Source organism: Gouania willdenowi, chromosome 16 (assembly GCF_900634775.1).
Source record: "Gouania willdenowi chromosome 16, fGouWil2.1, whole genome shotgun sequence".
Taxonomy (NCBI): domain Eukaryota; kingdom Metazoa; phylum Chordata; class Actinopteri; order Blenniiformes; family Gobiesocidae; genus Gouania; species Gouania willdenowi.
Window position 1 is genome coordinate 39,370,986 of NC_041059.1, and position 27,605 is coordinate 39,398,590.

Consider the following 27,605-nt stretch of genomic DNA (forward strand, 5'->3'; position numbering starts at 1 on the left):
GTTTAGCGTTGAGGTGCTAGATGCTACATGTTTAGCATTGAGGTGCTAGATGCTACATGTTTAGCATTGAGGTGCTAGCCACTACATGCTTAGCATTGATGTGTTTGCCGCTACATGTTTAGCACTGAGGTGCTAGATGTTACATGTTCAGCAATGAGGTGCTAGCCGCTACATGTTTAGCATTGATGTGTTTGCCGATACATGTTTAGCATTGAGGTGCTAGATGCTACATGTTCAGCATTGAGGTTGTAGCCGCTACATGTTTAGCACTGAGGTGGTAGCAGAGGCTGCAAAGCTCTGGTGATCCACAAACTTTTTCTTTCACAATTTTGTTTTCCATCCGGTATTTTTAAAAGCCAAAATTAACGCAATCAACGGTGAGAAGCTTGGCAGGTTCCCTTTTTGTATTGTAGTCTGTGCATCAGTATTATGGGTATAACTCTTGAAATAAGAACTGTTTGGAATGCTAAAAAAAAAAAAAAATTAACGGCATGCGTTTTTGTTCCCTGTAATTAATTAATCACTATTAATGCGTTAAATTTGTATTTACAGATTTTTGCCAATAATGCAAATTCATAATAGACCACAATTTCATTTTTTTAAATCTTTTTTTTGCATTTTTCTCATTACTTTAATGAACCCAATCATCCAAACCGACCCTTACACTTGTGTAAATATATTGAATATATGATAGTATATATAATACTCAAGTATTAAACAGGACAATGCGTACGTTCAGCTTCATTCATAAACAGGTGAGTCGAGAAACGCACGCTCGGCGCTCTCTGCAGGAGTTATGAGCTGCTTTCATGAGCTCCTGAGGTCGGAGTGTTTACTCAGCTCATAAAGAACGGCCCATGTGATCGCTCAGCTGAGAGCAAAACAAATAAAAGTCATCCAAAGCCGGGTTGTGACTTTTTATTTCCTAATAACATCACAGAGCTCCCGCTCAGCATTTTCATTTTTTCTCGTGCACGGAGAGGAAACCACCCAGTTGTCCTCCCTCTGCAGCTCTAGACATTTTCCACTTTCTCTTCTTTGCTTTAGTGTTTGTCTTTAGAGAAAAAAATAAAAAAACACGACTGCAAGAGAGAGACGTCGGAAAACAGAAAATCTCAGCAGAAAGTTTCAATGGCATTTTGATGGATTTCTGGCCAGATTTTGGCCTGAAGTATTATTTTTATCTGGCAACGCAGAGCAGATTTGCTTGCACCCAGTCCTGGAGAGCCCCTGTCCTGCATATTTTAGATGCTAACCTGGCCCACCACATGCTGGACCTAAGCACTGCTGGTCTAAACCCGAACCTAGCAACACAGTTTTCCTCTTTTCTCTGTGTTGTTACTTTTCTCACGTTCTCTATTTATTTATTTATATAATTACTTAATAATTTATTTATTTATATAATTACTTAACTTTGCATTTGAATTGAATTTTTTTTTGTGTTTAGTTTATATGAATTCATCACCATGGTATATTTCCTTATTTGATGTATTTCTAAAGTTTTTTTTTGGTTGTAAATACTGCTCCATGCTCGTGTCTCCGTCTCCGTTTACAGGCTGCTGATTGGGCTCCATTCACATGCACGTCTTTGATTGCATTCACACCCACACAGGCGGCAGAGGGCGGGTGTTGACGTGGGGGCGGGTTTGCAGTGGTGGAGCAAAGTATAGAGTTGGTGATCAGCAGCTGCAGCACGGTTGGAACTGATGAGGCTTCTTTCAGTTCAGGTTCAAACTCATTTGGATGGAATTGGGTTAAAGTTTTTATTCACCAAGTGCAGTTTAAAACAGCACTAGGAATTAAACTTGGCAGTTGGTGCGAAGAACAGAACAAGAACAAAAAAACAAACCATAATAATAATAATTTGAGTAATTTAACACAAGGACAATGCTTAAACTATTCAGTAATAATATTATATATATTTATTGAGGCTAGGACATTAACGCGATTAATTAATGACAGAAAATAACGCAGTTAATAGCTTTTTGTTTTGTTTTAGTTAAAAAATTAAAAAAAAACACCAGAAGGAAAACAAAAACCTAGTTGTGTGAAAATTGTGGGCAGTTATGGTGAAGGCTTTGTCCCCCCTGGTTTGGTGCTTGGTTTTGTTGGTTCAGGGCTTTATGTGTGAGGAGAAGCATTTTGAATTGGATACGGTAAGGGACAGGGATTCAGTGGAGATTTAAGGACAGGGTGTTCTCATTGTGGGTGAGAAGGCGTGCAGCAGAGTTTTGGATGTATTGAAGATTATGAACTGGACTTTGGATGAAGTGCCAAAAAGGATGCTATTGCAATAGTCAAGTCTGGATGTGATAAATGCATGGAAAAGGTTTTCAACACAGGAAAATGAGAGTAGTGGCCGGACTATGCTTTTGAGTTGAAAGAAGGCGGTTCTAGTGAGCTGTGTGACATGATGGTCAAAGAAGAGTTTTCTGTCAAAGATGACTCCAAGATTTCTGATATGAGGGGAGGGAGAGAGTGTGGAATGGTCTATTGTGAAGGAGAAGTTGTGAAAGGAATTTGTGAGGGATTTGGGGCCGATAACTATGACGACTGATTTGGCATAGTTGAGAGAGGGGAAGTTGGTGTGCATCCATTTCTTTATTTCATTGAGGCAGTTTGTCAGGGTAGAAAGGGTTTCATTGGTGATATAATTGGTCAAGATGTAAAGCTGGCTGTCATCTGCATAACAGTGGAAATGGAGACCATGCTGGTGGATAATGTTACCAAGAGGAATAGAGAAAGAGTTTGTAGATCACCAGAGCTCCTCTAGCCTCAGCTTGCACCTCAATGCTAAACATGTAGCAGCTAGCACGGACAACGGTCCTAGCCCGAGCAGGTAGTGTCTCCAATCCACACTGGACAAGATGACAGGGTTCAGAGCCAAAATGAATCCATGAGTGACAAAAGTCAGAAAAGGGACAATATTTACTCATTTTTAAGGTTTCTTTTTTTTAAAGGATTTCTTTAATTTCTTTCACTGTGATATTTACTTATATCTTTTTATTTAACTAAAGTAATTTTAAAGATCTTATTTGTGTGTGTCTCCAGGATTTCTGTTATAAAGTTGTTCTCAGTGCACACAGGGGGGCAGACGTCACCTGTTCAGTAGCTGATCCTCTCAACAGCACGTTTAAATGAACTCCTTTAAGTACAGTTTTCATACGTTCACAAAGCACATCTTTGTATTTCTCCACCTCAAATGTGAAGATGTCAATTTTCTATTTGGATATGTTTCTCTTCTTGTTTGACCTCAGTGGGCGGGGCCTCCGAAACAAGAATATTTAGGAGCGTTGCATGTTTATGATGATCAAATTCAGCTGCCACATTTATCAACACCGGATCTGGGATTGGTCAATACGAGTGTTTCATAAATCACAAAAATAAATTTGCACCCGTTTTCATACAAGGTTGATAAATGAGGGCCGATGTGTCTAATCTGTGGAGAACTGATCAGGTGCTCCTTAACCTCCATCAGAGCAGCTAAAAGCGCTACAGTTTCCTGACACGTGTAGAAAGGCAGTCATGTTTTTATAATTTAGATTTGCACACTTTCCCAGTGACTGGAGGGAAAATAAGACGATGCTTGGAGTGCGTTTTGTGACAGAATCTGAGCTGTGGCGGACTTTGATCAACAACCTGCTCATTTACCACAGCGAGTCTCTCAAGCTACATCTCTAAGCAACGAGGGCTGTCAGCGAGGAGGACAAAACGCACTCGGGAGGCCTCCTGTCAGCCTGATGGAAGCGTGCACTCCAATTCTCGCCAGAGGAAATGAAATGTTAAGGGAAAAAAGGCTATTTTTTCTCTTTCTGTACATGAACCTTTTTACTGGCTGCACAAATTACAGGTAGTTTTCCTCCATCAAGACATTGGGCGCCTTTTATTTAAAAATCCAGTCATTCATCAGACGCAGCGCTATAGCCCAACGTGATTTGCCATTTGCCGGTAAGAGCTTCCAATGGATGCAAATGTATTTGGGAATTGGTCCGAGCAGCTCTAAATGTTCCGTCCAGACAAGAACAAGTAATTGCATTAGCATTTTGTCTGCAGCTCAGGCTCTTTGCTTGACTTTAACCCAGAAAACAGGGCTGTCCTTTATGTGAGCCCCCCCCGATGCTGCCAGTCTGGAGCTCCATCAAAGTACCCAGCCTTTCCCTCCAGGGCATCCCTTGGTGCCTGCATTTCCTCCTCTCATATCAAATCCATTTTTTATACCTCCCCTGCCTCCCTCATATCAAGCAGCAGCATTTCCCAACCTCTGGACAGCAGCCCAATCCAGGGTCATGTGCTTTTGGCATAGGCAGAGTTTGTGGGGCGCCAGGGGGGTATTGCCCTTCCTAGTGGTTAAAAGTCATCATTAGATTTCCAAAATTAATTTGAAAAAAATGATATAATAACATAATGTACATAGTATACAAATATTTGAAGTTTGATAAAACACAGTGACTGTACAAAATATTTGGTGCTCAAGTGATGTGATCATTGTTTTCCTTTCAAGGCTACAAGCTCATGTTGCTTTGATTCTAATAAATTACTGTTAGTTTCATGTCACAGATGTTAGTTCTACCTCAGGTGTGTAGTATAAATATTCAGTGAAATGTCCCATTCTTTTGAAACTTTAGATTGGTTCTTCTTCTGTTGCACAATTCTTCTTCACAGCAAAAAAGAAGCGGATCATTTTTATCATTAATTTACAAAATTAAATGACTTATCGATGATAATTATGTTACTTATCATTTTTGCATTATTGTATATGTTACACACATTGTGGTAAGAATCTGAAACTCCGCCTATAGCTCTTTGGTGTCAATGACGTGAGCTTCCAGATCCATGAATAATTACCTTAAAAAGAAAATATTTCTAAAACGTTGGGGATTACGTTCACAAAAATTCATTAGGACTCAAACTAAATGAATCACCTTCCCTGAGACTTTCCTAGCGTTGTTTAAGAAGCTATTAATCATTCATCAGCAGGGTGAACATGAAGATTAATTAGTGCTTTTAAGAAACACGTTAATGAACACCAAAAAGGGTTCGAGTGTGTTTTGAAGCGTTGGTGTTAATCTGAAATTCAAGACAACCAGTGCCAAGCAGGATAAAGCTTCAGTACACCTTTAAAAAAAATACAGAAATGTAATGTCCTTCTGATTGCAGTATTATACCAGGAATAAATCTCAGTTTATTCATTTAAAATTAAACTCATACAGTGGAGCGACCAATGTTAACCAAAATGATCTGATCCCTGATTCGAGCAAGTTCATTCTGTCTTCTTATATAAAATATTATGTTAAGCTTTAATTTATCTAGATATTCAGATATGTTCCATCAGACCACTGGGCGTCACTGGAAAGCCATCAGTAGATTCCTTTGCCTTTGAGGAAGACTGACAGTTGAAACATGTCAAGAGATCAAAGTAATTGCTGTAAAACGTTGTCTGAATAAACAGAACCTAATATTAATAACTTCTCCATACTTACATTAAATGTCTGCATCCAAAGCACCACATTAAGTTTAAGTCTGGTCGTGCTCTCGGACAAAAAGCAAAATTAGAACTGACGGACGATTAGCGTAGCATGCTAGCAGAACCCTGAAAAAAAAAAAAACAGCGACGTATTAGTTAATCACACTGATGCACTTACACCAGGGTTGGGGTCAATTATAATTACAATCACTTAATTGAATTAATTAAAATAATGGTATAATTATAGTCATAATTGTAATTTTAAAAATCTGCCATCATTGTAATGGTAATTTATATGGAATTAAGTTCAGATAGTTGACTTTGTAATAATTGACTTTATAATTGTAATAACCACAAAAATTGTATAAAAATTGTCATTTAAAATTAAATTAAACATTAAACAGTCTATGGCTTACACATTTGCAGTTAACAAATTATATATATATATATATATATATATATATATATATATATATATATATATATATATAAATATATATATATTAATAGGGATGATACAATTCTACAGAGTAACATTACTGTGAATGTAACAGATGTTTTGTACTAACAGTTTATAGCTATTGCTGAATTCCACCTCTTGTCCCTTGTTGGGCTTTTACATTAGATATTTTAATAAATGCAATAAAATGTAAAAATATTAAACATGAAAAATAAATAATAAAAAAAATGATTTAATGTATAATTAAAATGTAATTATAATTGGAAAAAATTCAGGTTATCGTAATAATAATTGAATTGTAATTGAACATGGATAATTGAAGACGTACATGTAATTGAAAAAAATGTATTGACACCAACTCTGACTTACACCCAGTTTACCTAAAGGTAGAAAGTGTGTGTGTGTGTGTGTGTGTGTGTGTGTGTGTGTGTGTGTGTGTGTGTGTGTGTGTGTGTGTGTGTGTTGCCCATGTCTGGGATGGATGGATACGGAGCAGTTTAATCTCAGGTGGGCGACAGGTTTTTGTGGGAAAATGAGTAATTTCAACATTATTGTGCCTCAGTTTATGATAAATACTAAATATATAAGTGGCAGATATCAGTCCCAACAGCATCTTCCTCGATTTTGTGACCAATTTCTATTTAATAAAGGAAAATATTATTGAGCATTTTGAGGAAAATGGAAGGATTTTCTATGAATTTTGAGTTTTTTCAACAGTTCAACATTAAAAATGATTACTATCATCATGACCACCTGCACATATTGTTTAGCTTCATTTGTACTTTCTCCTGTGGGCCCAATTGGATATTCCAGAGGGACAAAGCTGGCCCTCGTGCCTCAAGTTTGACACATGTGCCTTAGTGTGACATCAAGTCTAGAAATGACAGAAAGAGGGTCTACTGAAGGAAGGAGGAATAAGTCTATTTACGGATGTGACGGCCTTTCTTCTGCTGCTTTTTTTCACAGGAATGAGAAGAAGGGAGGAAACAATAGGCTCTCAGATGCAGAGAAAGAGGTTAAGAGCAGCATAGGCCCTTCAAAGATTTGGTCTTGTTGGCACAGCGGGAAGTGGATGGAGGCTTTTTAGTCAGGCAGCAGCACAGAGAGCCACGGGCTACGACAGGAGGAGGAGAACCTGCTTAAGATGTGAGATTCCCCGCTGAGCACCGAACCAGAAAAATAGACTAAATGTGGCCCAAACCTGTGCAGGGAATAGTGGATCAGTGCGGGGAGGGGGAGGGGGCAGGGGGTGATTGGCATTTCCATTTCCAGCCTGTATGAGGGCTAATGAGCGGAGGCGGCGTGTCTGAGGAGAGTGGGGCCGCCTTCATTAGGCGCTGAAAAACAAGGTGGCGCCTTAGCTTAGTTTGGCTCTGAACGGCCAATCACAGCCCAGCCAGTCACACGCACATGTCGCACTTTATTAAGGAAGGCCATGAGCTGATCACTTCCATCAGACCATAATCAATAATCAAGATGATTGAAACAAATAATCAGAACAAAAACAAAAGCGTAAAACAACAATATCATTTTCAGGGAGACGATGATATGTACACACCAGTTATAATTAGTGCTGTCAATAGATTAAAAATATGATATAATGTATATTGTATTCATTATTTATGCTCTGATTAATTAATCTATCTTTTATTCTCACATAAAAATAGCTAAGAAACACCGTCAACTAGAGTTATTTTGGTTTAAATTACATTATTATGGCGGATCAAAACATTTATGTATGTCAAAGTAACTTTTTAAAGTAATTTATTTTTTGTTTTTAACAGACTTGAACATTTCCATTCCTCTGTAGTTTAGACCATCAGGGGAATAATAATAATAATGTGTACTTCAGTCAATCTACAAATAATAGACAATACAAAGTAAATAAAACATCAGGTCCATGTGTACTGCTATAAGTGAGCACATCATAAACAGTAAAAATAATGTTCTGATCAATACAATTATTGAACACCAAACTTTTTGCTTTTTCTCTCCTTCAGATAATATATAATAAATAACAGACCCATCAATCAAAGTACTGTACATTAGCACATCAAAAATAACATTGTTCATTACAAAATAAAGTACTGTATAACATCAAGTAATCACTTCTAGTAGTAGTAGTAGCCCCGCCCACATCCTCTACCACATAGAGTGGTCGACTGTCCATTACAATCATTTATCACTGACTTTGTTCATTTGTCACACTTTGGTTCTGAACCCTGTCATCTGTGTGGGCCACTCTGTCTAGTGTAGCGTCTGAATAGAAGAAGAGAAGGACCGCTCTCTGTGCTAGCTGCTACATAGTTAGCATTGAGGTGCTAGCTGCTACATAATTAGCATTGAGGTGTTATCTGCTACATAATTAGCATTGAGGTCTGCTACATAGTTAGCATTGAACTGGAAAAGCTCCACTGGAGGCTAGAAGACCTCCGGTGACCCATAAACTCATTCTTGCACAATTTGCACAGAACTGGACTTCAATTTTCCATCCGCTCTGGTTTTTTTTCTTTAACTAAAATTAATGCGCGCAAAGACTCCTCCTCAAGTTCTACAGTTGTAGCCGGAGCACCAGTATTATGGGTATACCAGGAACGCGTGCAATGAGAAAGGTTCCACGCTGTTTGGGGTGCAAACAAAACAAGTGATTAACACAATACATTTTTAGTGCGTTCATTTTTCCTGTAATTAATTATCACAATTAACGCGTTAAGGTGACATCCCTAGTTATAATAGTAATGGTGTAATTGATGATTAATTACAATTATGGCATTATCATAAATGTAATTGTAATTAAAACAAGTTTGGATGAACTACGGCCAGGCCCGCGGAACGAGAATTCAGTCAAATGACTTGGTTCCAACGAGTAAAACAAATCAAATTGTGCAACAAAAACTCATAATCTACGTTGAACTGCCTTTGAAACGTTATATCACACGATTATGTTCCGATGAATTTAGAAATTACCGGAAAAGGTGGTGGGCCTACCTGGGCCTCCGTCCCCCCATCCCCCCACACAGCCTAATCTGACTGAGTCTGAACATATTATTAAACAAACCTCTGCTGTCATTTAAGCATAAACAGAAACAAATTCAGAACAGATCAAAACTGTTTATTAAAACAAATTAAACAAAAGAAATACAAATTCCAAAAAACCCACGTTATTACTGATGGCACTAATTTGGTTTTCCTTCCAAAAAATACTATAAAACCCCACAAATAAACTCTTATGATTCAACGGTACGCACACACACACACACACATTGTTATTATTATTACTAGTACAGTGCCCGTTGGAAGTATGCATTCATGTGGGAGCTTAAATAGAGTTGTCAATTATGGCCAAATGAGTGTGTGTTTGAAGGTTGGATGTACAAAGAGGTGTACATACTCTGTAGTGTATTGGTGGGTACAAAGTAAAATAGTGTGTGTGATTTCCCTGTTTTAATTCTATGTGACATGAACATGATAAATGTGTTTGTTGTTTTTTTTTTTTTACTCACTTTTATATTTTTTTGTTTGATGAATTTTTCTGTAATATATGTTTTTTGAAGTCATTATGAGTATTTGTGTATCTTTCTGTTGTGTTTTTGTATAATTATAGTTTTATGTTGCCATTGTACTGTGATTCTGCATCATTTTGTGTATTTTTTGTATAAATATTTAGTTTTGTGTATTTTGAGTCATTTTCATATTTTTGTTGTATTTTTCTGTAATGTATGTTTTTTGGAGTCATGTGTATTTTTTTATCTTTCAGTGCATTTTTTATATAACTGTTTTTGGTTGTCATTGTAGTGTGATTCTGGAGTCATTTTGTGTACTTTTTGTATAAATATTGTTTAGTTTTTTGTTTTATTTTACTCATTTAGTATATTTTTATTAGAAATAAATAAATACCGTGTGTGTGTGTTCTTGTGAAATGTTTGAGAAGCTGATAACCAGAACTCCATAGACATTGTAGCACCAATCAGAAAAACAACCAAACTGCACAAAACAAAAACGTAAAGCTCCAAACTACATGAGTGAGTAAGTAAATTAAAGTATTATCTACAATTCAGCTGTCTTTTTAAAAAAAACGTGAAATCATTGTTTACCTTTTAACCGAGTGGTCAGAGCTTAGCTTCCATGCACGGCGCCACCGAGAATCTGCATTTTTCCAGATGAAGTATTGAACAGGTTGAGTTCAATACCGACTCTCGTGAAATAGCGCGTTAGTGAACAATCACACGGACAGTTCTATGGTTTGAACAATGGAAAACGTGTCTGCAAAAGACTCACCAGTGGCTGACAGTTTCAAATGATCTATTCAGAGAGCTCCGTGTTTGAGACGCTAACGATAGCATGACACAGGAGGAAGTGGAGTCTGCCGTGGCTCACACACACAAACATCAGTGACTCACATCAGGCCCAATAAGTGAGACTTAAGAGCTTTGCTAGTTTATCAGTGCAAGCACGGCTGCTCAGACGCTCCTCCCCCTTCTCCGGTCTAAACTATCTTCCTCTCTCTCACTCGTGTGTTTACAGTCCATGTCTGCTTGGCTGTGACTCTTGCTCGGGTGAGGAGCTGTGTAGTGAAATAGATATAGATGGTGCGCTAGCGCCCCCTCACACCCTGAGGTCAAAAGCTGAATAGGTTTGATTTCTGGGCCGTCCAGAAGTGAAATAAAATTAAAATAAACATTTTGAAATGATCAAATTACTCCAAATAACAGATACACACAAGTAGGGTATTTGGAACCCGTTGAAGTGTCAGGTCGAACTCACACCGCGTCGGGGAGATATTTGCTCCACACACACACACACACACACACACACACACACACACACACACACACACACACACACACACACACACACACACACACACACAAAACATCCTGAAATTATAGTATAGATTATTATATCTACGGCGCCATCTATTGTGTGGAGGTGCGAAAGTGGCACAATTTTCAAGGTTTTTATGTAGGAACAAGAGCTGGTCAACATACCCAGTAGTTTGGCTGCTCCGCTGAGAGGTGTCAATGTCTCCTGCAATAGAAAACACGTCTACTCAAATGTGAAAAATATTGATTAAATATCAGAATTTTTAAAAAGAATTGATTTAAAATTATATCGTGAGCCTATATCATATTTCATATTGTATAGTGAGTTGACTATTTTGTGACAGCCCTCGTAGATGCTCGTGTTGTCCGCATACAAAATTCATTACTGACGTTTATGTCAAAGCAGAATAAGAAAGGAGGAGCCAGAATGAATATCTTAGTTATCCCCTCAGTGCAGATACCACAGCACACACTCAGAGCTCCATGGGGAAGCAGTGGCTCTATGTTTTAGAGCCAAACTCAGCCTTTCCCTCACACTCACACATGCATAATATACAAACCTCAGGCCACGTCTCCACTTCTGAAACGCAATTTTCCATAAAACCAATTTAAAGGCTGTCAGCCAGGAGCACTTCTTTTCTGATTATTTATCCCGAAGCCGTTTGTTCTGCGAGTTCGAGGCTTATGTATAAGAGTTGACTAGCAGGGTAAACAAAAGGATGGAGGTATGTGATTGGCTGCTGCTGATGGAGCGCTGAATGTTTTGGATTCATTTTGTGTTCTTTTGTTCACGTTTGGTGTGTTTTTCCTGTTAACTTTGGCGTTGTCGTGTGTGTTTTAGTCATTTTTTTGTATTTTTGTTGTCATTTTGTATGCTTTTCTGTTATTTTTGCCATTGTTTTGTGTGTGATGATGAGTCATTTTGTGTATTTTTGTATCATTTTTATTGTCATTTTGTATATTTTCTGTTATCTATGTGCATTTTTAGAGTCATTTGATCCATTTCTGTTGGGTTTATGTGTATATTTTGCTGTAATTTTTGTATATTTTTTTAAGCAATTTTGTGTATATTTTGGGACATTCCTGCTCATCTTCGCACATGCACACACTCTTCTCGCTCTCTGACGTTTAAAGGCAGAGTGAGCGTCTCCTGCTCTGGGGACGTGAGTCGATGGAGATGTTGATCTTGTGCGTCTACAGGCCGCTGGGTGAGATTATTAGCAGCTCACGCAGTGATTAAAGCCCACCGATGGCTTCTCTCACTCCCCCTAATTGAAACAATTCCTTATTTACTCGTCTCTACCCGAGGGGATCAGCAGTGCGAGCAGCAGACGCTCTGGTTTTGCATACATTCACCACCTCGTGGGCCACGTGCACACATTAGCATCCCTTAGGGCAGACGACACAGCGTGCACAGCACACACACAGATAAATTAAACATCACTATTAGATTAATTTTATCTCTGAAAGCAAAGACAAATAGAAGGAAAGAGTTGACACGTGTTATTGAACCCACATTACAGACCGAAAAACTGCTTCCTGGAAGAAAATCCCTCCCTGTGATGTTCCTGTTCTTCTTAGAAAAGGTACTAATGACTCCTGACTAAGCACTAACACCTGATCACGTTTGTTTTGACAATCAGACGCACTTCAACTAGGTGACGTAATAATCTGGTGGCCACAAAGGTTAGTGGCGTCTGCCGTGGTGAAAAATCTGATAATACGTCTTACCTATAATAAGATATAGGTTTTAGATTATTTAAAGTTGTTTGAGGCATATTATTGCATTTGTAACTCATGTGATCTCTGTTACTTGTCGGCATTGACGTGCAGTCAGGGTAGGTAAGGTAGGTGGTGCCTACCCAAGGGTGAATTGATATTTTGATTATTTGTTTTAATTATAATATAATTATAAATTATTTATTTTTCCATTTCCAATAGCCTACAGTACCTTTAAGTTTGAAAGTGTCAGCATTTTGTGCGTTTCATAGACCAAATGACTAAACATTGCTATTTCCTGGTACGGCTGCACAGTCTAACTCCGCTGTAAGGCAGGAGGAGGCCACGCCCTCTTCTAAAAGCACATTGCTGCTCTGCCTCGGTTCTCATAGCATGTTTTTATGTTTGTACATGTGCAGTCAGTTCCCCAAGATGACAACCATTTACGGAAAAATACGCTGCCTTTGGACATAACCGCACTATGCTAAATGCTATATGTAAGTTCACAGTGCATTAGTGAATTGATCCCACGTGGCTGCTGCTACGTTCTCTAGCTAGTGGGCGGGATAACACTACAGTCAGGATGACAGCGCTAGAGACGATAGAGAAACTTTGTTTTGAGGAAAAACAACAACAGTGAATGGAAGAAAAGGAAGGATTGACTTTGTGGATGCTCCTCACTGAGGCTGTTCTGAGTTGTTGTTGTTGTCATTTTCTCTGTGTTTCTGTGTTTCCAACACAAACAACGGATGCGCTGCCGTGTCATGAGATATATCTTGTCAGGAGGGTATGGAGGCTATATTAAATAATTGTTTATATTCATTTAATAGTGTTTGATTAACACTTTCCAGCAGAAACATATGAAATTGTCATGGGTGGTCTCGATTTGCAAAGTGCCTACCCAACCCTAGTGGTCACGGCACGTCACTGCTTGTCGTTCGGGTGTGCCTTTCCCTTTAAATGTCAGCATGATCTAGTCTCCTTTGGTAAAAGATACGTCAGTGTTTTCTAGACTAAAGGAGGTTATAAAGGAAACATTGAGCCTCTTTTCCTGAGCTTAAAGAGAACTTGGACGCTCTTTATAATGGCCACCACTTAAACACTCCAGGGGGTGAAGGAACAGTGGATAGGAAAGGAGATAGGAGGGACTATTGGGATGCAGCCTGTGTCTGAATATTCCCTCCTATCTCCTTTCATATCCACTTTTCTTTAAAGGTGCAGTCTGCAACTCTCAGATCCCTTTCTCCCCACTGCTCTCTTGCCCTGCCTTTCAACTTTCCAAAGTCCCTCCCTCAGTGGAACTAACAAGCTAATGTTAGCCCGACAGCAACATCACAGTAATATAACATGCTCTGTTAAAAGCATACTTGTGCACACACCTCAGCAGCAACAGCACAGTGTCACTTACGGCAGCCCACACAAACAACACATGCACTACAGAGTTCTAGTGTAACAATTACAAATCAAACATAATGTAAATCAAACAGCAGTAATTACCTTTCAAACAGAAAAGTCACCAATTCCATCTTCTACTCCTCCAGACCATACACTGTAAAAAAAACGGCACTACAGCTCCGGGAAAGGGGCGGGGATTGTGAGCAACAGCTGTCAGACAGTCCATCAAACACAATCCTAGCTCTGATTGGTTCTTTTTGCTCAGTCGTGGTGCATTCTGGCAATCTGCAAAAGGCTGCAGGAGCAGCAGGGGGCGGGGATTAATTAGCCTGTTTTTTTCACACAAACTACTACTTTGATCTAAAGCTGTCCTTACAGCTTTAGTGACACTAAAGTGACACGGCTTTAGTGACACTATAGTGACAGCTTTAGTGACACTATAGTGACAGCTTTAGCAAATATGACAAAAAGTCACTTTCATAAGAGATGCAGACTGCACCTTTAACCCCAGGAAGTGTCGGCCATGATAAGAAGCCTTCCAATTCTCTAAAATCTAAGGAAAGGAGGCTCAATGATTCCTAAAATCTGTAATGGAAACACTAGCTGTGTTTCCATTACAGATTTTTGCAAAATAAAAGCAATATTTCTGAATGTCGACAAAGTATAATTTGTTTTGAACGTGTTTCCATCTAATGTTGTTTTGGGCTGGAGCCTCGTAACTCCCGTGAAATCTCATCCCGAGAGACTTTGCTGCAGAAAGACGGACGTTCTAAACCTCCTTATAACACTCTGTATTCCTTTGTTGTTTCACGCGTAACGTGGCATGAATAATTTTAAAACCTTATGCTGCGTTCACACCAAACACGTTTCGGGCGTCAAAATTGTGCCTCACACCCCTCGTTAGACGCTTGTGCTCATTGAATCAAACGTTTGTCACCACTAGCGAAGAAGCTCTGGACGCGCGTCCAAACAAGTTGGGAAGAGATCGCATTGAGCGCATCGAGGGGAGGGGCTTCTCTGTTGCCGATGGCGTTCATACAATGGATGATATTGTGGCGATCAGTTACGTTCATAATGCACCAGTGACTGTGATATGGTGGGAACGTTATTGTGATGAGAAGGCGGTGTTTCTGGTCGTATGTATTATGGTGTGACTCAGTGTGTGCGCTGTGATGTCAGAGGGCTATAGAGAAGTGTGGGTGAATGGAGAATAAAGTTTAGAGTTCCTTGCTGAACACGCCCCCTCTGACTCCCGTTCATCGGCTCTACATTATCCAGAGAGTGGCTTGGCTTTATTTACGCCTTGGCGCTGTTTCTTTTGATCCATTTTAGGAATTTTTTTTTTTCACTACGGCTGACGTCACTAACTTTATTATTATTATTATTATTATTATTATTATTATTATTATTATTATTATTATTATTATTATTATTATTATTATTATGTCATCTAAATAAAGGATTTCTCTACGAGTGGGTTCTTCCTCCTTTCGTCATAGCTCTGTCCAATGTTTCAAAATTGACTCAATTCATTTTTAGAGTTATTATCATTATCTTTCACTATTTAGATGACATTACTGGCCATTAAACTTCTCAAAATCGAAGAGAAAAATACCAGCAACAGGCGAATCACCCTCAAGTTTTGCACAGAGTTTATGAATGAAATGTCATGTATTTGTCCATTTGTTACGCTTCTAAACATTCACTGGTTTTCCAAAGAAATATAGCATGTAAACCCCTGCTTTCTCCTTACCTGCCACTAGAGTTGATACCAAAATGAGTAACCACGATACTATACCAGACAAAGTATCCCGGTTCTGGGTATTATCGCGATACTGAAGCTTTTTTTAATTATTATTATTTTTAAGAGCTACAATGTATTTGTACAAGTTAGAAATACTTGTTAATTACTTATAGTGTTATTTGGTGCATGATAAGAGTACATGAACAAAAGCATATAAGCAATAAAAGACAAATAAATGAAGTTAGAATTTATGATTGAAATTTAAAAAATAATCATTCAGTTTTCTTTGCACATCAATTTTTGTTTAACTAATACAAATAATCAACTTAGGATAATAAATCCTCTGTCTTTTAAAAAAAAAATATTTGACAATAATGTTTCTTCTCCAACATAATAATCCATAGAGGATAAAATACAATAAACTGGAACTAACTCCCTGAGATAACTATATTTGCATGCATTTTCTGGGTGACGTCACTGGTGTTTTATGAGATGGAATGTAATTCCCTCCTTTAGCTCCTATAGCTGGTGACAGCGCCTGCACAGTGAATCTCCTATTGTTTTACCATCTCTGCCTCATTTAAAAGCAAAATAGTTCCAAATGGGACGTTTGGAGTTTGGTTTTTTGAGCAAAATTAGTGATGCTACTGACAACGCGGACCCAGCGTGCGGAAACAGCCTATCATGTCTCTCTCTCTCTCTCTCTCTCTCTCTCTCTCTCTCTCCTTTTCCCTGCATGCTGCAAACACAATAACACTGTTTTAATCCTGTTTCAGAGCATTAACGCACTGAAGGACACGCAGACGCAGAGATTTACTTCAGCTTGTTGGGAAAAAAAACATGTTGCAGATAAATAAATATAAAAAGATTATTCTACAATAAACTCGTTCTGAAAAAGAGAAACTCACAGATTTGTTTGTTTACAAAGCTGTAAATTCACACGAGGCTTTGAATGGTGTGAGAACTGAACATCAAACATAATCAGATGGACTGACTCTAACGGAAGCTGATTTACATGTTCTCCTTAACCCTCTTCTTGTCCTTGGGGTCAATTTGACCCCATTCATTGTTTATCATTCAAAAATAGTCGTTAACTATTTATTTGCTTCATATTTCATGACTTTCCCTAATCTGATGGGTACAAGTGATTCAGTATGATATGATCATGATAATATTTTTTCAATGTGCTGAACACATACTGCACACATTGGTGTAATTCTGGGGTCAATTTGACCCCAATGGTTAAAATGTGTTAGTAATATTTGAAGATAATAGGAGGGTTGGTAACACACACTGGTGGACACACACTAGAGCTGCAACTAATGATTATTTTCATAATCAATTAGTCGATGAATCAGGATTTTTTAAAAGCAGTTTATCTACAAAGCACATTTAATCACTGTTTAAGCTGATTCAACTGAAATAAAAGTGTCTCTCATACACAAACACCCGTACATGCACACACACACACACACACACACACACACACACACACACACACACACACACACAGTTCCTCTAACTTTCCACTAAATATATGTATTTGTTCAGATACTTTAGTTGTGACTCATGAGAACAGTTTTAAGCAACATCTCCACATCAGTTCACACATTTCAGTTTTGTTTTTTCGTTTCATCATCTTTCCTCAATCAGATGTCGTTACCGGTTATGGTTAACAGAGAACTATTGTCATTCATTTTATAATCATCCACAGCAGAAATGCACAAAAACAAACACTGCTGAGGTTACGTGAGATTTGACGTCCAGCCGTTTGCTACACTTGCTAAAGCTAACATTAGCTCACCTGTTTTACAGTGGAAAATATGGAGGACATGTGTGATATTGTCCCAAAATGTGTGGGTGAGGGTTTAGTCATTTTCATAAGCTGCGTTTCCATTCATCTTGGAAATCTAAACAGCTCAATAAAAACTGGTAATGGAAACACCTGAATTTTGGGGGGAAAAAAACACTGAAATATCACTAAAAAGTTTTTTACGCTTTTATGAGGAAGTTTTCCATACGTTTCCATATTGAAATGTACGACAAAAGCTCAATGAAAAAAGAAATCTCCACAATTACACGTCACAGGACGTGACGACCTGGTCACGACCACTTCTCTCTGAGAAAACATTTAGTCATTTTTCAGATGTTTTTAAGGGTTTTGATCATTAGTTTATTTCAATGTGATATGTATTGCCTAAAGCATGTGTACTGAGGCTGACATATACATCATATTTCCGTGTGTCTCCAGGATCTCTGTTGTGAAGTTGTTCTCAGCGCACACAGGGGGGCAGACGTCACCTGCTCAGTAGCTGATCCTCTTCTACAGACCTACTTTAAGTCCAGTTCTCACACATTCAGAAAGCAAATTTTCATTTTGCTTCTCCTCAGATGTGAAGATTCTGATTTTCATCTTGGAAATGTTTCTTTTCTTGTTTGACCTCAGTGGGCGGGGCCTCCAAAACAGAAATATTTGACGGCGTAACATGTTCATGACAATCAAATTTAGCCACTGCATTCATTAACACCCGATCTGGGATTTGTCTGATATGAATGTTTCATAAATCAGTCTTGTCGTACGACACAATGTGAACTCAGATTTGCACCCCATTTTTCATGCAAGCTTGATAAATGAGGGCCATTGTGTGTAAATGTGAGATACTTAAAACATGCTTGTGAAGCCATATTCAGTGTCAGATAATAAAAATCATATGAATAAATATGAAAAGATACTAATAAAAACAAAATTGTCATTTTCTGTTTAAGTCGGTAGCTAAGGGTACAAACATGTGAGAAATCTGTGAAGACTAAATACTTGACAACTTTGTCCCTGAATTTCCTTTTCTCTCATTCCATGTGATTGTTTTGGGGACCCTTGTTTGCTCCATCAGCGTAATGAGCGACTGAGCCGCAGTAATAAGATCTTATTAACGCCCAGATTGAAGGAAGTTAATTGAACTGAGACGGTGGAGCCTTGATCAGCACACACACACACACACACACACACACACACACACACACACACACACACACACACGCGATTATAAAGAATAAGGGATTAATAAAGGATAAATAAATACATACAGTGTTTTCCCCTTCCTGATTTCTTACTTTTTTGCATGTTTTCCACACTTAAATATTTCAGATCATAACACAACATAACACAAGTAAACACAAAGTGCAGTTTTTAAATGAAGAGTTTTTATTAATGAGGAAGAAAAAGCTAAATGGCCCTCAATGAAAAAGTGTTTACCCCCTAAACCTAATAACTGGTTGGACCACCCTTAGCAGCAACTACTGCGGTCAACGTTTGCGATAGCTTGCAATGAGTGTTTTACAACGCTGTGGAGGAATTTTGGCCCACTCATCTTTGCAGAATTGTTGTATTTCAGCCACATTGGAGGGTTTTTGAGCGTGAACCGCCTTTTTAAGGTCATGCCACAGCATTTCAATAGGATTGAGGTCAGATTTTCTTCAGCCATGCAGAGGTGGACTTGCTGGTGTGTTTTTGGATCATTGTCCTTCTGTAGAACCCAAGTTTGCTTCAGCTTGAGGTCACAAACATATGGCCGGACATTCTCCTTCAGGATTTTTTGGCAAACAGCAGAATTCATGCTTCCATTTATCAGAGCAAATCTTCCAGGTCCTGAAGCAGCCGAACAGCCCTAGACCGTCACACTGCTACCACCATATTTTACTGTTGGTATGATGTTCTTTATCTGAAATGCGGTGTTACTTGTTTCATGTAATGGGAGACAGAACTTCCAAAAAGTTAAACTTTTGTCTCCTCAGTCCACAGAATCGTTTCCCAAAAGTCTTGGGGATCATCAAGATGTTTTCAGCCTTATTGTTCTTTTTGCTTAGCAGTGGTTTTGGTCTTGGAACTCTGCCATTTTGGCCCAGTCTCTTTCTTATGGTGGAGTCATGAACACTGACATTAACTGAGGCAAGTGATGCCTGCAGTTCTTCAGATGTTGTTATGGGGTCTTTTGTCTCCTCTTGGATGAGTCTTCGGTGCGCTCATTTTGGTCTCACTGTGGTTCTCTAGAGTAGAGTTTAGATTCTTGGCCCAAGCCCGACCCGAGTCCGGGCTTGGATTCTGGGTTCTATGTTCTGGTTATGTTCCACTTGTGTGAATTCAGTGGTTAACTGAGGCTGAGATTTCCCATGGCCGAGAAGGCGTCATGGTTACGTGCAGCTTTCGCTGCCAATGTGTGTCTTTGTTTAAATGTGTTCTGAGTGTTGATTGGCTGGGAGGCTGGGGAAAGGGCGGGCGTAAGTGGGGAAAAGAGGGAACAAGAGGGAACAATTCTGTTCCCACAGTAGTGTGAGTGTAAGACAAGAACCGTCTTACACCGTCTTGAAACGATCTTCCCCCAGAATTGAGAGCCCTGATCTCTGTGGACATTTTTAAAAAGCAGCTGAAGAACGTGAAGCACTTTGTGATGTTTTTGCTCTTGAACGGTGCTATAAAAATAAACTTTTACTTACTTACTCAAAAGTTCACCTTCTTTCAAAGTTGGGAACACCCAAAAAAGTTTGAGAAGCACTGCATTACATACGGGGGTGGACTGGGACAAAAACCCAGTCATGTCATTTCATGTCCAAATATACATTATCAGAGACATCATGTAGAAGTCCATAAATCTCACTGCGTCGTCTCTCTGTAAACTACAGATCAGAGTCATAATCTTTTATAGTAGTGAACACAAAAAGCACATAGCTCAAGGACTAAAAGTGATCAATCAATTAGTCTTTATTGATTAGAGTGTAAAATCACAACAGAAGTGATGTCATGACTAGGAAAGTGGCCAGACTAACGGGCAGGGCCGTTTCTAGCTTTGTAGAGCCCAATACAAAATCATGCTGGAAAATTTTCTAATCCATTAGATTTTTTTTATTTTAAGAACTGTTTTCACTTTCATTTTGGCTGTAGTTTTGAAGCAGCAGCTTGACAATAACACACGGTTTCACTTTGGTCAGCTGAGAAGGAGATAGAGCAGCGGAAAAGGGAGGCAGAACACCGTACTTTGGTCAATCAATGCCAGCGGGTAATGTAACAGCTGTTCTGCCTCCACTATACAGGATGAGTGAAAAATAACTTTATCATGATTCGCAGGTCAATAGTGAAGCTCTGGTCCTTCATGCCTTGATGAAGCCTGTTCTGTTTGCCGTGTGTGAATATCCGCATGTTTATGCTTCCGTCAATCCACTCATTTCATTATATCCATGTCTTCTAAGGCTCTTGTTAAATAAATAGTCTCGACTGGAGTCCGGTCAGCCATCTTGGATTATTACGTCACCAGTGCATATTTAAGTCGTGCATGATCAGAACGGCTAGAATTACCTTAAAGTGGAATTAAGCATTTACAAATTATTTAATTTCGAAATCAAATTGGCATAAACCTGCCATTTAATTCAGATTTAAGGTTAATGTGGAATTACATATTTATTTGGAATTTAGTGTTTACAAAATCAGAGGATATAACTTTTATTTTGAATTAAAGAGTTATTAAAGCTCCCATGTAAACGTGGCCTTTGTCTGCTCTGTGGAAACCAAAATCAAATTTGCAAATATTTACTAAAACCATGATGAAGCCTTTATTAGGTCAGTGATTCTCAACATGTGGCTCTGTGTTAATTTGAAATATCAATCCCCCAAATCACCCTAAAATAGGGAAACTTTTAAACCCCTTTTTATTTTATTTTTTGCTTTTTGCAACTTTCATTTTCCCATTTTTGCCCCTTTTGACACTTTTTTTTGGCTCTTTTCATCCAAATAAGCTACCTTTTGCCAAATAAATATCACTTGTTTCATTTCTCCCTACATTTTGCCTTTTTGTTGCACATTTTTGTCCCTTTTGACACTTTTTTTGGCCCTTTCTTTGCATTGTTTACCACATTTTTCCCATTTAAGCTACATTTTGCCATTGGATACCACTTATTTCCTGTTTTTTGAAGATTGCTTTCCCCCGTTTTTGCCACTTTTGGACCTTTTTTGGCATTTGTTACCCATTTTATGTTACTTACCATATCTGCCTCCAGTCGTCATTTCCTCATTGACTTTATCTTCACCGGCTCCTGATGCTGGGTTTGCCACGCTGGTTTGTTGGTTTGCCGTTTGCAGAAAAATTCATGTTCAATTCACGGACAACAGCCCTTACGACATCTGTGGCATTGTGCTGTGTGATTAAACTGAACATTATTAGAGTGGCCTTTTATTGTGGCCACCTCGAGGCACACCTGTGCAATAAACAGCATCTTGATATGCCACACCTGTGAGGTGAGATGGATTATCTCTGCAAAGGAGAAGTGCTCACTAACACACATTTACACACATTTGTGAACAATATTTGTTCACATATGTTTGTAGAGAAAATGTTTTAGATCTTTGAGTTCAGCTCATGAAAAATGGGAGCAAAAATTAAAGTGTTGCGTTTATATTTTTGTTCAGTTTATGTTACCGACATTATGGTTGTCACAAATCTCAAGACGCTCTATATATTTAATTCTACTTTGTCTTTTGCCCCCATAGACAATTATCTCAAACTTTGATGGGTAATGTCAAAATAGTCATTAAAAAAATGTAGCGGACGGACCAGCCAAATGGCCAGTCCACCCCTGATTACATGCAATTAGTCCAAGTAACTGTGGTTCCTACGTCGTCCGTTTGGGGGTCGCACTGTTTTAGTAAGAGTAACAAAGTAAAGTAAAGTTTGTTTTTTAATGTCAGTTATTGGTTTTAGAAGTGGGAGATGATCAGTTATGCATGAATGAGGAGGCTGGTTCCATGTCAGGAAGCTACGCCCAGCAATGATCAGGTGTGCAGAAATGAGAGGTCATGTGATCGTCCTGAGGGCTAGGAAAAAGAGAGATTAGCTTACACGGTTAGCGCTGTCGTGATAGACATCACTCCACTGAAGTCTTTCCCAGTAATAATAGACTAAGAATGCAAATAAATTAATTGTTGTTGTTATTATTGTCAGCAAACATGCTAGTATTTAGAATACTATGAGCATTAATTAAATCTTTTTTGTAATTTCTATATATTTTGGTTGTTTTGTATATCTGTGTTTCTGTTCTGTGCTATTTTTGTTGTAATTTTGCATATTTTCATTCCATGTCATTTTAACAAATTTTCAGGAATTTCAAATTGAATTGTCACTGTAAATGTTTTTGTTTGATTGGATTAATATTTTTGAGATATGGATAATTTAGTGAGGGGGGTGTGTGTCGATTTTCATTAATCCTTATTTATTATATAAGCCAAATATGGAAGAAAAATAAGGACGAGCCAAAATCGACACATTCCCCCCTCACTAAATTATCCATATCTCAAAAATATTAATCCAATCAAACATTGTGTTTATTCAATAGACACGGAACAAACATTTCTGAATTTTTTTAGACTGAAGTTTGAGGGCCATTGGTGAAATTAATTGAAGTGACCCTGGTTCTGTGTTGTTGTTTTGTGTGGTTTGGTGTTCTATATCTTTCTGTCATTTTGTGTATTTTTGTTGTTTTTTTGTGTATTTATCTGTAACTTTATGTTTTTTGGAGTCATCTTGTTGCTTTTTAATTTTCTTGGTTGTGTTTTAAGCTCCTAAATACATCCTAGCAGTCTGTCTGTAACTCTGATCTCAGACAAAGTGATAGGTTTAATAAAGTCAGACTCAGGATTAAAGGGATGGAGCGTCTGATCTAAAGAATACAAAGACCAGTATTCGTAGCTTAGCTTTAGTAATAAAATCACGTCCTCCGGCAGAAGACGAGCCCATTCCTTGGAGGTAATAAAAAGGAGTCAGACTGTGAAGATGAGGGATTATAATTGCATTGTTTCTCTATTCACTGCTTTAGGATTGTTTATTAAAAGCACTAATAAGTGGCCGCTTCTTCCCTCCATGTTTCTGCAAATTGACTTTCTGTGAGAAAAGCAGCAGGAAACGAGAGCTTCGTGCTTTGTACTGCTGTGTTTATCTTCTGTTAAAATGCTATAGAACCAAAGTTATCCTGATGAATCATGTCAAAGTGTCGACATTGGCATTAAAGGTGTGTGTTTGTTCTGCTTTGGTCTCAGGGGGGACATCCACTCTTCGTCTGTCCTCGGTGAGAGAACTCCCCGGTCAGCTCCAGGAGCTCTACCAGCAGGGCTTCGTCCTGGCAGCCGTCCACCCCTTCATCCACCCCTGTGGACCTGAGTCCAACAGCCCCCAGCACCAGCTCTACAGGGCCGTACTGGTCCGAACCAGTGACGGGTAAGAGCCGCCCCGCCGCCTGGCCCGGGTTTACCCCCCAGGGTAACGTGATCGACTGCAGTCGCATTGCAAAAAAATTAGATACATATTGAATATATGAATATAGGACCACATATGAAAGTGACCTGTGTCGGATTTAAAAAAACAATTGTAATTGTACTGTTCAGACTGTCGGATACAGGTCGGATATGGGTCGCATTTGCCTGCAGTGTGAAAGCACCCTTAGTAATGCTAACACTAGCGTCTAACAATGTGTGTTAGCGATGCTTTACGCGTAAACGACAATGAAATATTTCATTGCAATTCAGAACATGAACTCATAATTACTGCGTTAGCTTGGCCGTTAGCGTTAGTTTCCCACGGTGTGATATTGCTAATAGAAATAATCTCTCATCACTGTCCATAAGCTGCTCACTATCACAGCCTGCTTTTGCTAAAAGCTGATTTCTGCTTAAAAAGGCTTTTTCCTATATGCAGTTGGAACAATAACTCCCTCTGAGCTGTAGAAATGTTTGTGAGCAAAGGTGAAAACCAAACAAAGACGCTCTGATTTCCAACCTGTCATTACACTGAAGGAAGACGTTTATCCTTCTGGGGACCTCCGACGTCCTCCTGAGGACAGACCTTTGTTTCTCTCTTAAGAAAGCATGTTGGGATGCTAATGGGCGCTAATTGGTGTCACTATGCAGAAAAAACACTTAGTGGGACTCACGTAGTGATTATGTTTCCCACGCTCAGACATCACATTGGTTTCTCTCATTTTCACAAAGGAAGGATGTGTTTGATTGTAAAAAAAATATTTTTAAAAACATTCTTTGTATTCGATCTATGATGATCGGAACCGGCCCTCAAGATCCATTTATTTTACAGACATAAAGAATAGATCTGTTCCTGTGCAGCCCTCAAAGTAAATGCACAAAAATGACTCCATAAAACAATAAAAATAAATAAATAAATCACAGAAACATACTGTATATACACAAAGGGACAGCAAAAATATAAAAATTACTCCAAAAACACAAAAAAGTTAGATAAATCTACAAAAATACACAAAATGTGGCCAAAAACACACAAAATAACAGAAAAATGCAAAAAAAAAAACCACAGGATATTAAACAAAAATAACTCCAAAAACATAATAAATGTTAAAATGTATACAAATGCAAAACAAATACACAAAATGATGCCAAAAACACACACAATGACAGAAAATACACATAAGAACAATAAAAATATGTCAGAAAACATTTCTGAAAAACAAACAAAATGACAGAAAAATACACAAAAAGACAAAAACGATACACAAAAAAGACTAAACCTACCTAATATTTCATGAGAATGACTTTTCATAAACATTAATGAAATGCCATTAAAGGCTGTTCTTTTTATATGTTCTTGTGTCTTTGCTTCTCCATGACTTTGTGATGTAGGTTTTTTGTCATTTTGCTTGGTTCTGTATAGTTTTGTCTTTTACTTCTAGTTTTTGGAGTCATTTTTGTATTGCCTTTGTTGTCCTAGATGACTATAAGTTATAAATGCATGCTGTGCTCTTATGTGTATATTTTTGTATTTTTGTCAATTTTTTTTAACATTTTCTAATAATATGGAACTTTGGGTGTGTCGGAGAAGTGAATCTTTTATAAAGTATATTCTCATAACTTAATAAACAAACTTAACTTGACACTGACATTAGAAAGAACAAGTAATCAGTACTAAAAATGACATGTACTGTAGAGAAAACATATCTTACTAACATGCATGCTCTTCAAATGTAAACAAACTGTATAGTGCACATTTTAAAGGTAAACAAATGGTGGAATACCAGCCACTCATGACCCGACATCCATTTAGTAATAAAACTCCTCAATTTCTTCTTCTTTTCAGATTCTCTTTCGTCTATATTTTCCCCTGAGTCAGCAGCAGCCTTTCTTATTTTACAGTACAGGTTTTTCAACGCCAGATAAATATCTCCACGTTTGTGGATCATTTCAGCTGCTATTGTTTGTTTTGTGCCGTTCTGTTTGTCTTATGATACCAAACCATAACAATCACGCTAACGTAAGCACGTAGCCAATTGTTGTATGACATGTTATGATATGGTGTTCATGAGAAATGTAGGATTATGATACTTAGATTATTAAACAAAGTAAAGTAATAGTGAAATAATAAGTATTTAAGTATAATTTTAGATTAGTAAATCAATGGTGGAGCAGACATTGAAGAAACAGACAATTTGCTTTTGAAGGTACCATCAGAGCCGTATAGAGAGAGAGAGTTGCGACAACGGAAGTCACGTGATTCATGTAAGACTGAATTCGTACCCTGGAAGTCACGGGCGTTCTGTTCAAATCGATTGACATCGCTGTAATTTTCAGTAATTTGGCGTCAATAACTGCATTATTGACAATATTTTCAACATTGTTGGCGTATTTTAAACTTCTGTGTGCTTTCAATCTCACTAAGGGTTAGTAACTTCCCTTTCCCTCTGCCATGATCTCCATGAGTTTATACATGATTTTTACAGTGAGGAGAAACTCAAAGCTTCTAAAATGTAATCCATAAATGACCTTTTTGCTTAAACTTGATGTTTAGAAATCTGAAATATGCAGCAGCAGTATAAATTCACATCAATATCACAAAAATAGCTTTCTTCATTGTTGTTGTTTAACGTTAAACTAATTCTAGCTCGTAATCCAAAAATCCATTCCTCATTTTTCACTCATCACTGTACAAGTTGTATTTCATTCATTAATTTAATTTACTACAGCAAAAACAAATTAAGTTTAAAAGTATTTTTTTTATTTTATTGTATTTTTTTTATTTCATTTTTATTTCAAACTTATTTTCTCTAATTTCACATCATGACATTAATATAATTGAACCTTGTGGTTAACGCTGTGTGTTACTTTATCCAGTAACGTTAGCGTATCCTTCCCTGTTATCTGCTATTTATCTCTTAATCTACTAGTTTAGCGAGGGATAATCCACTAACATGCTTTAATGCACACCTTAATGATTCTATATAGGTTAATAGTAATAATAATAATATTAAATATGATTATTTAAACGTCCTACCGTTCAAATATGCATCACAAACTCTCTCTGCTGTGGCTTCAATAGGCTTCATTAGTGAACTGTTTAGTCTCCATGAGCCGCCATTGCTGTGAAAAAACTCAACCATTGGAGTGAACGGAGTTGATGCAACTCTCTTTCTCTATGACTCTGGATACCATGTATTACTATGTGAAACAGACAGAAGACATTTAAATACATCAAACATTAGTTTGAAGGGCCATTCAGTGCATATGTACAGTGTCAAGTATGAGAACTATAAATAACATAAAGAAAATGAATTATTCCAGATTACAATACTAATGAAGAAAAGTCAAATAATACTGTCATTTGTTGGATCCGTGGATTCTGATGTTTAATTGTTCATTTCATTCACACACAATTGTCCGGTTTATTGACCCAGGCAGGGATTTAGAGTCCGTGTGCGTGTGTGAAGCAAGAGTTGATGTGCTACAAGAACCTCCTTCCACCTGGATTAAGCAGGAGTTGGGGTTCTGTGCTGGAAGACTGTGAGTTACAGGTTCTCCTGGCTACAGTGAGCTTAATACCTTTCCATAGTTCATTATCAATAACCTGGTCTGTGCAGAGAACACTGTGTACAAAATTCCTTAAATAATACAGGTTGTATTATAAATAAATTATATTCTATATTAGTCAAATATTGTACAATGAA

General features: G+C 37.9%; 1 protein-coding gene across 1 annotated transcript in view; it reads left to right on the forward strand.

Annotated features, from left to right (window-relative positions):
* The window catches only part of rftn1b (raftlin, lipid raft linker 1b), a 139,727-nt gene that overhangs the window by 36,249 nt on the left and 75,873 nt on the right, over positions 1–27,605 (forward strand). The window contains exon 3 of the mRNA XM_028470047.1: positions 23,683–23,860. Coding sequence (XP_028325848.1) covers positions 23,683–23,860 — 178 coding nt within the window. The remainder of the gene's footprint in view (positions 1–23,682; positions 23,861–27,605) is intronic.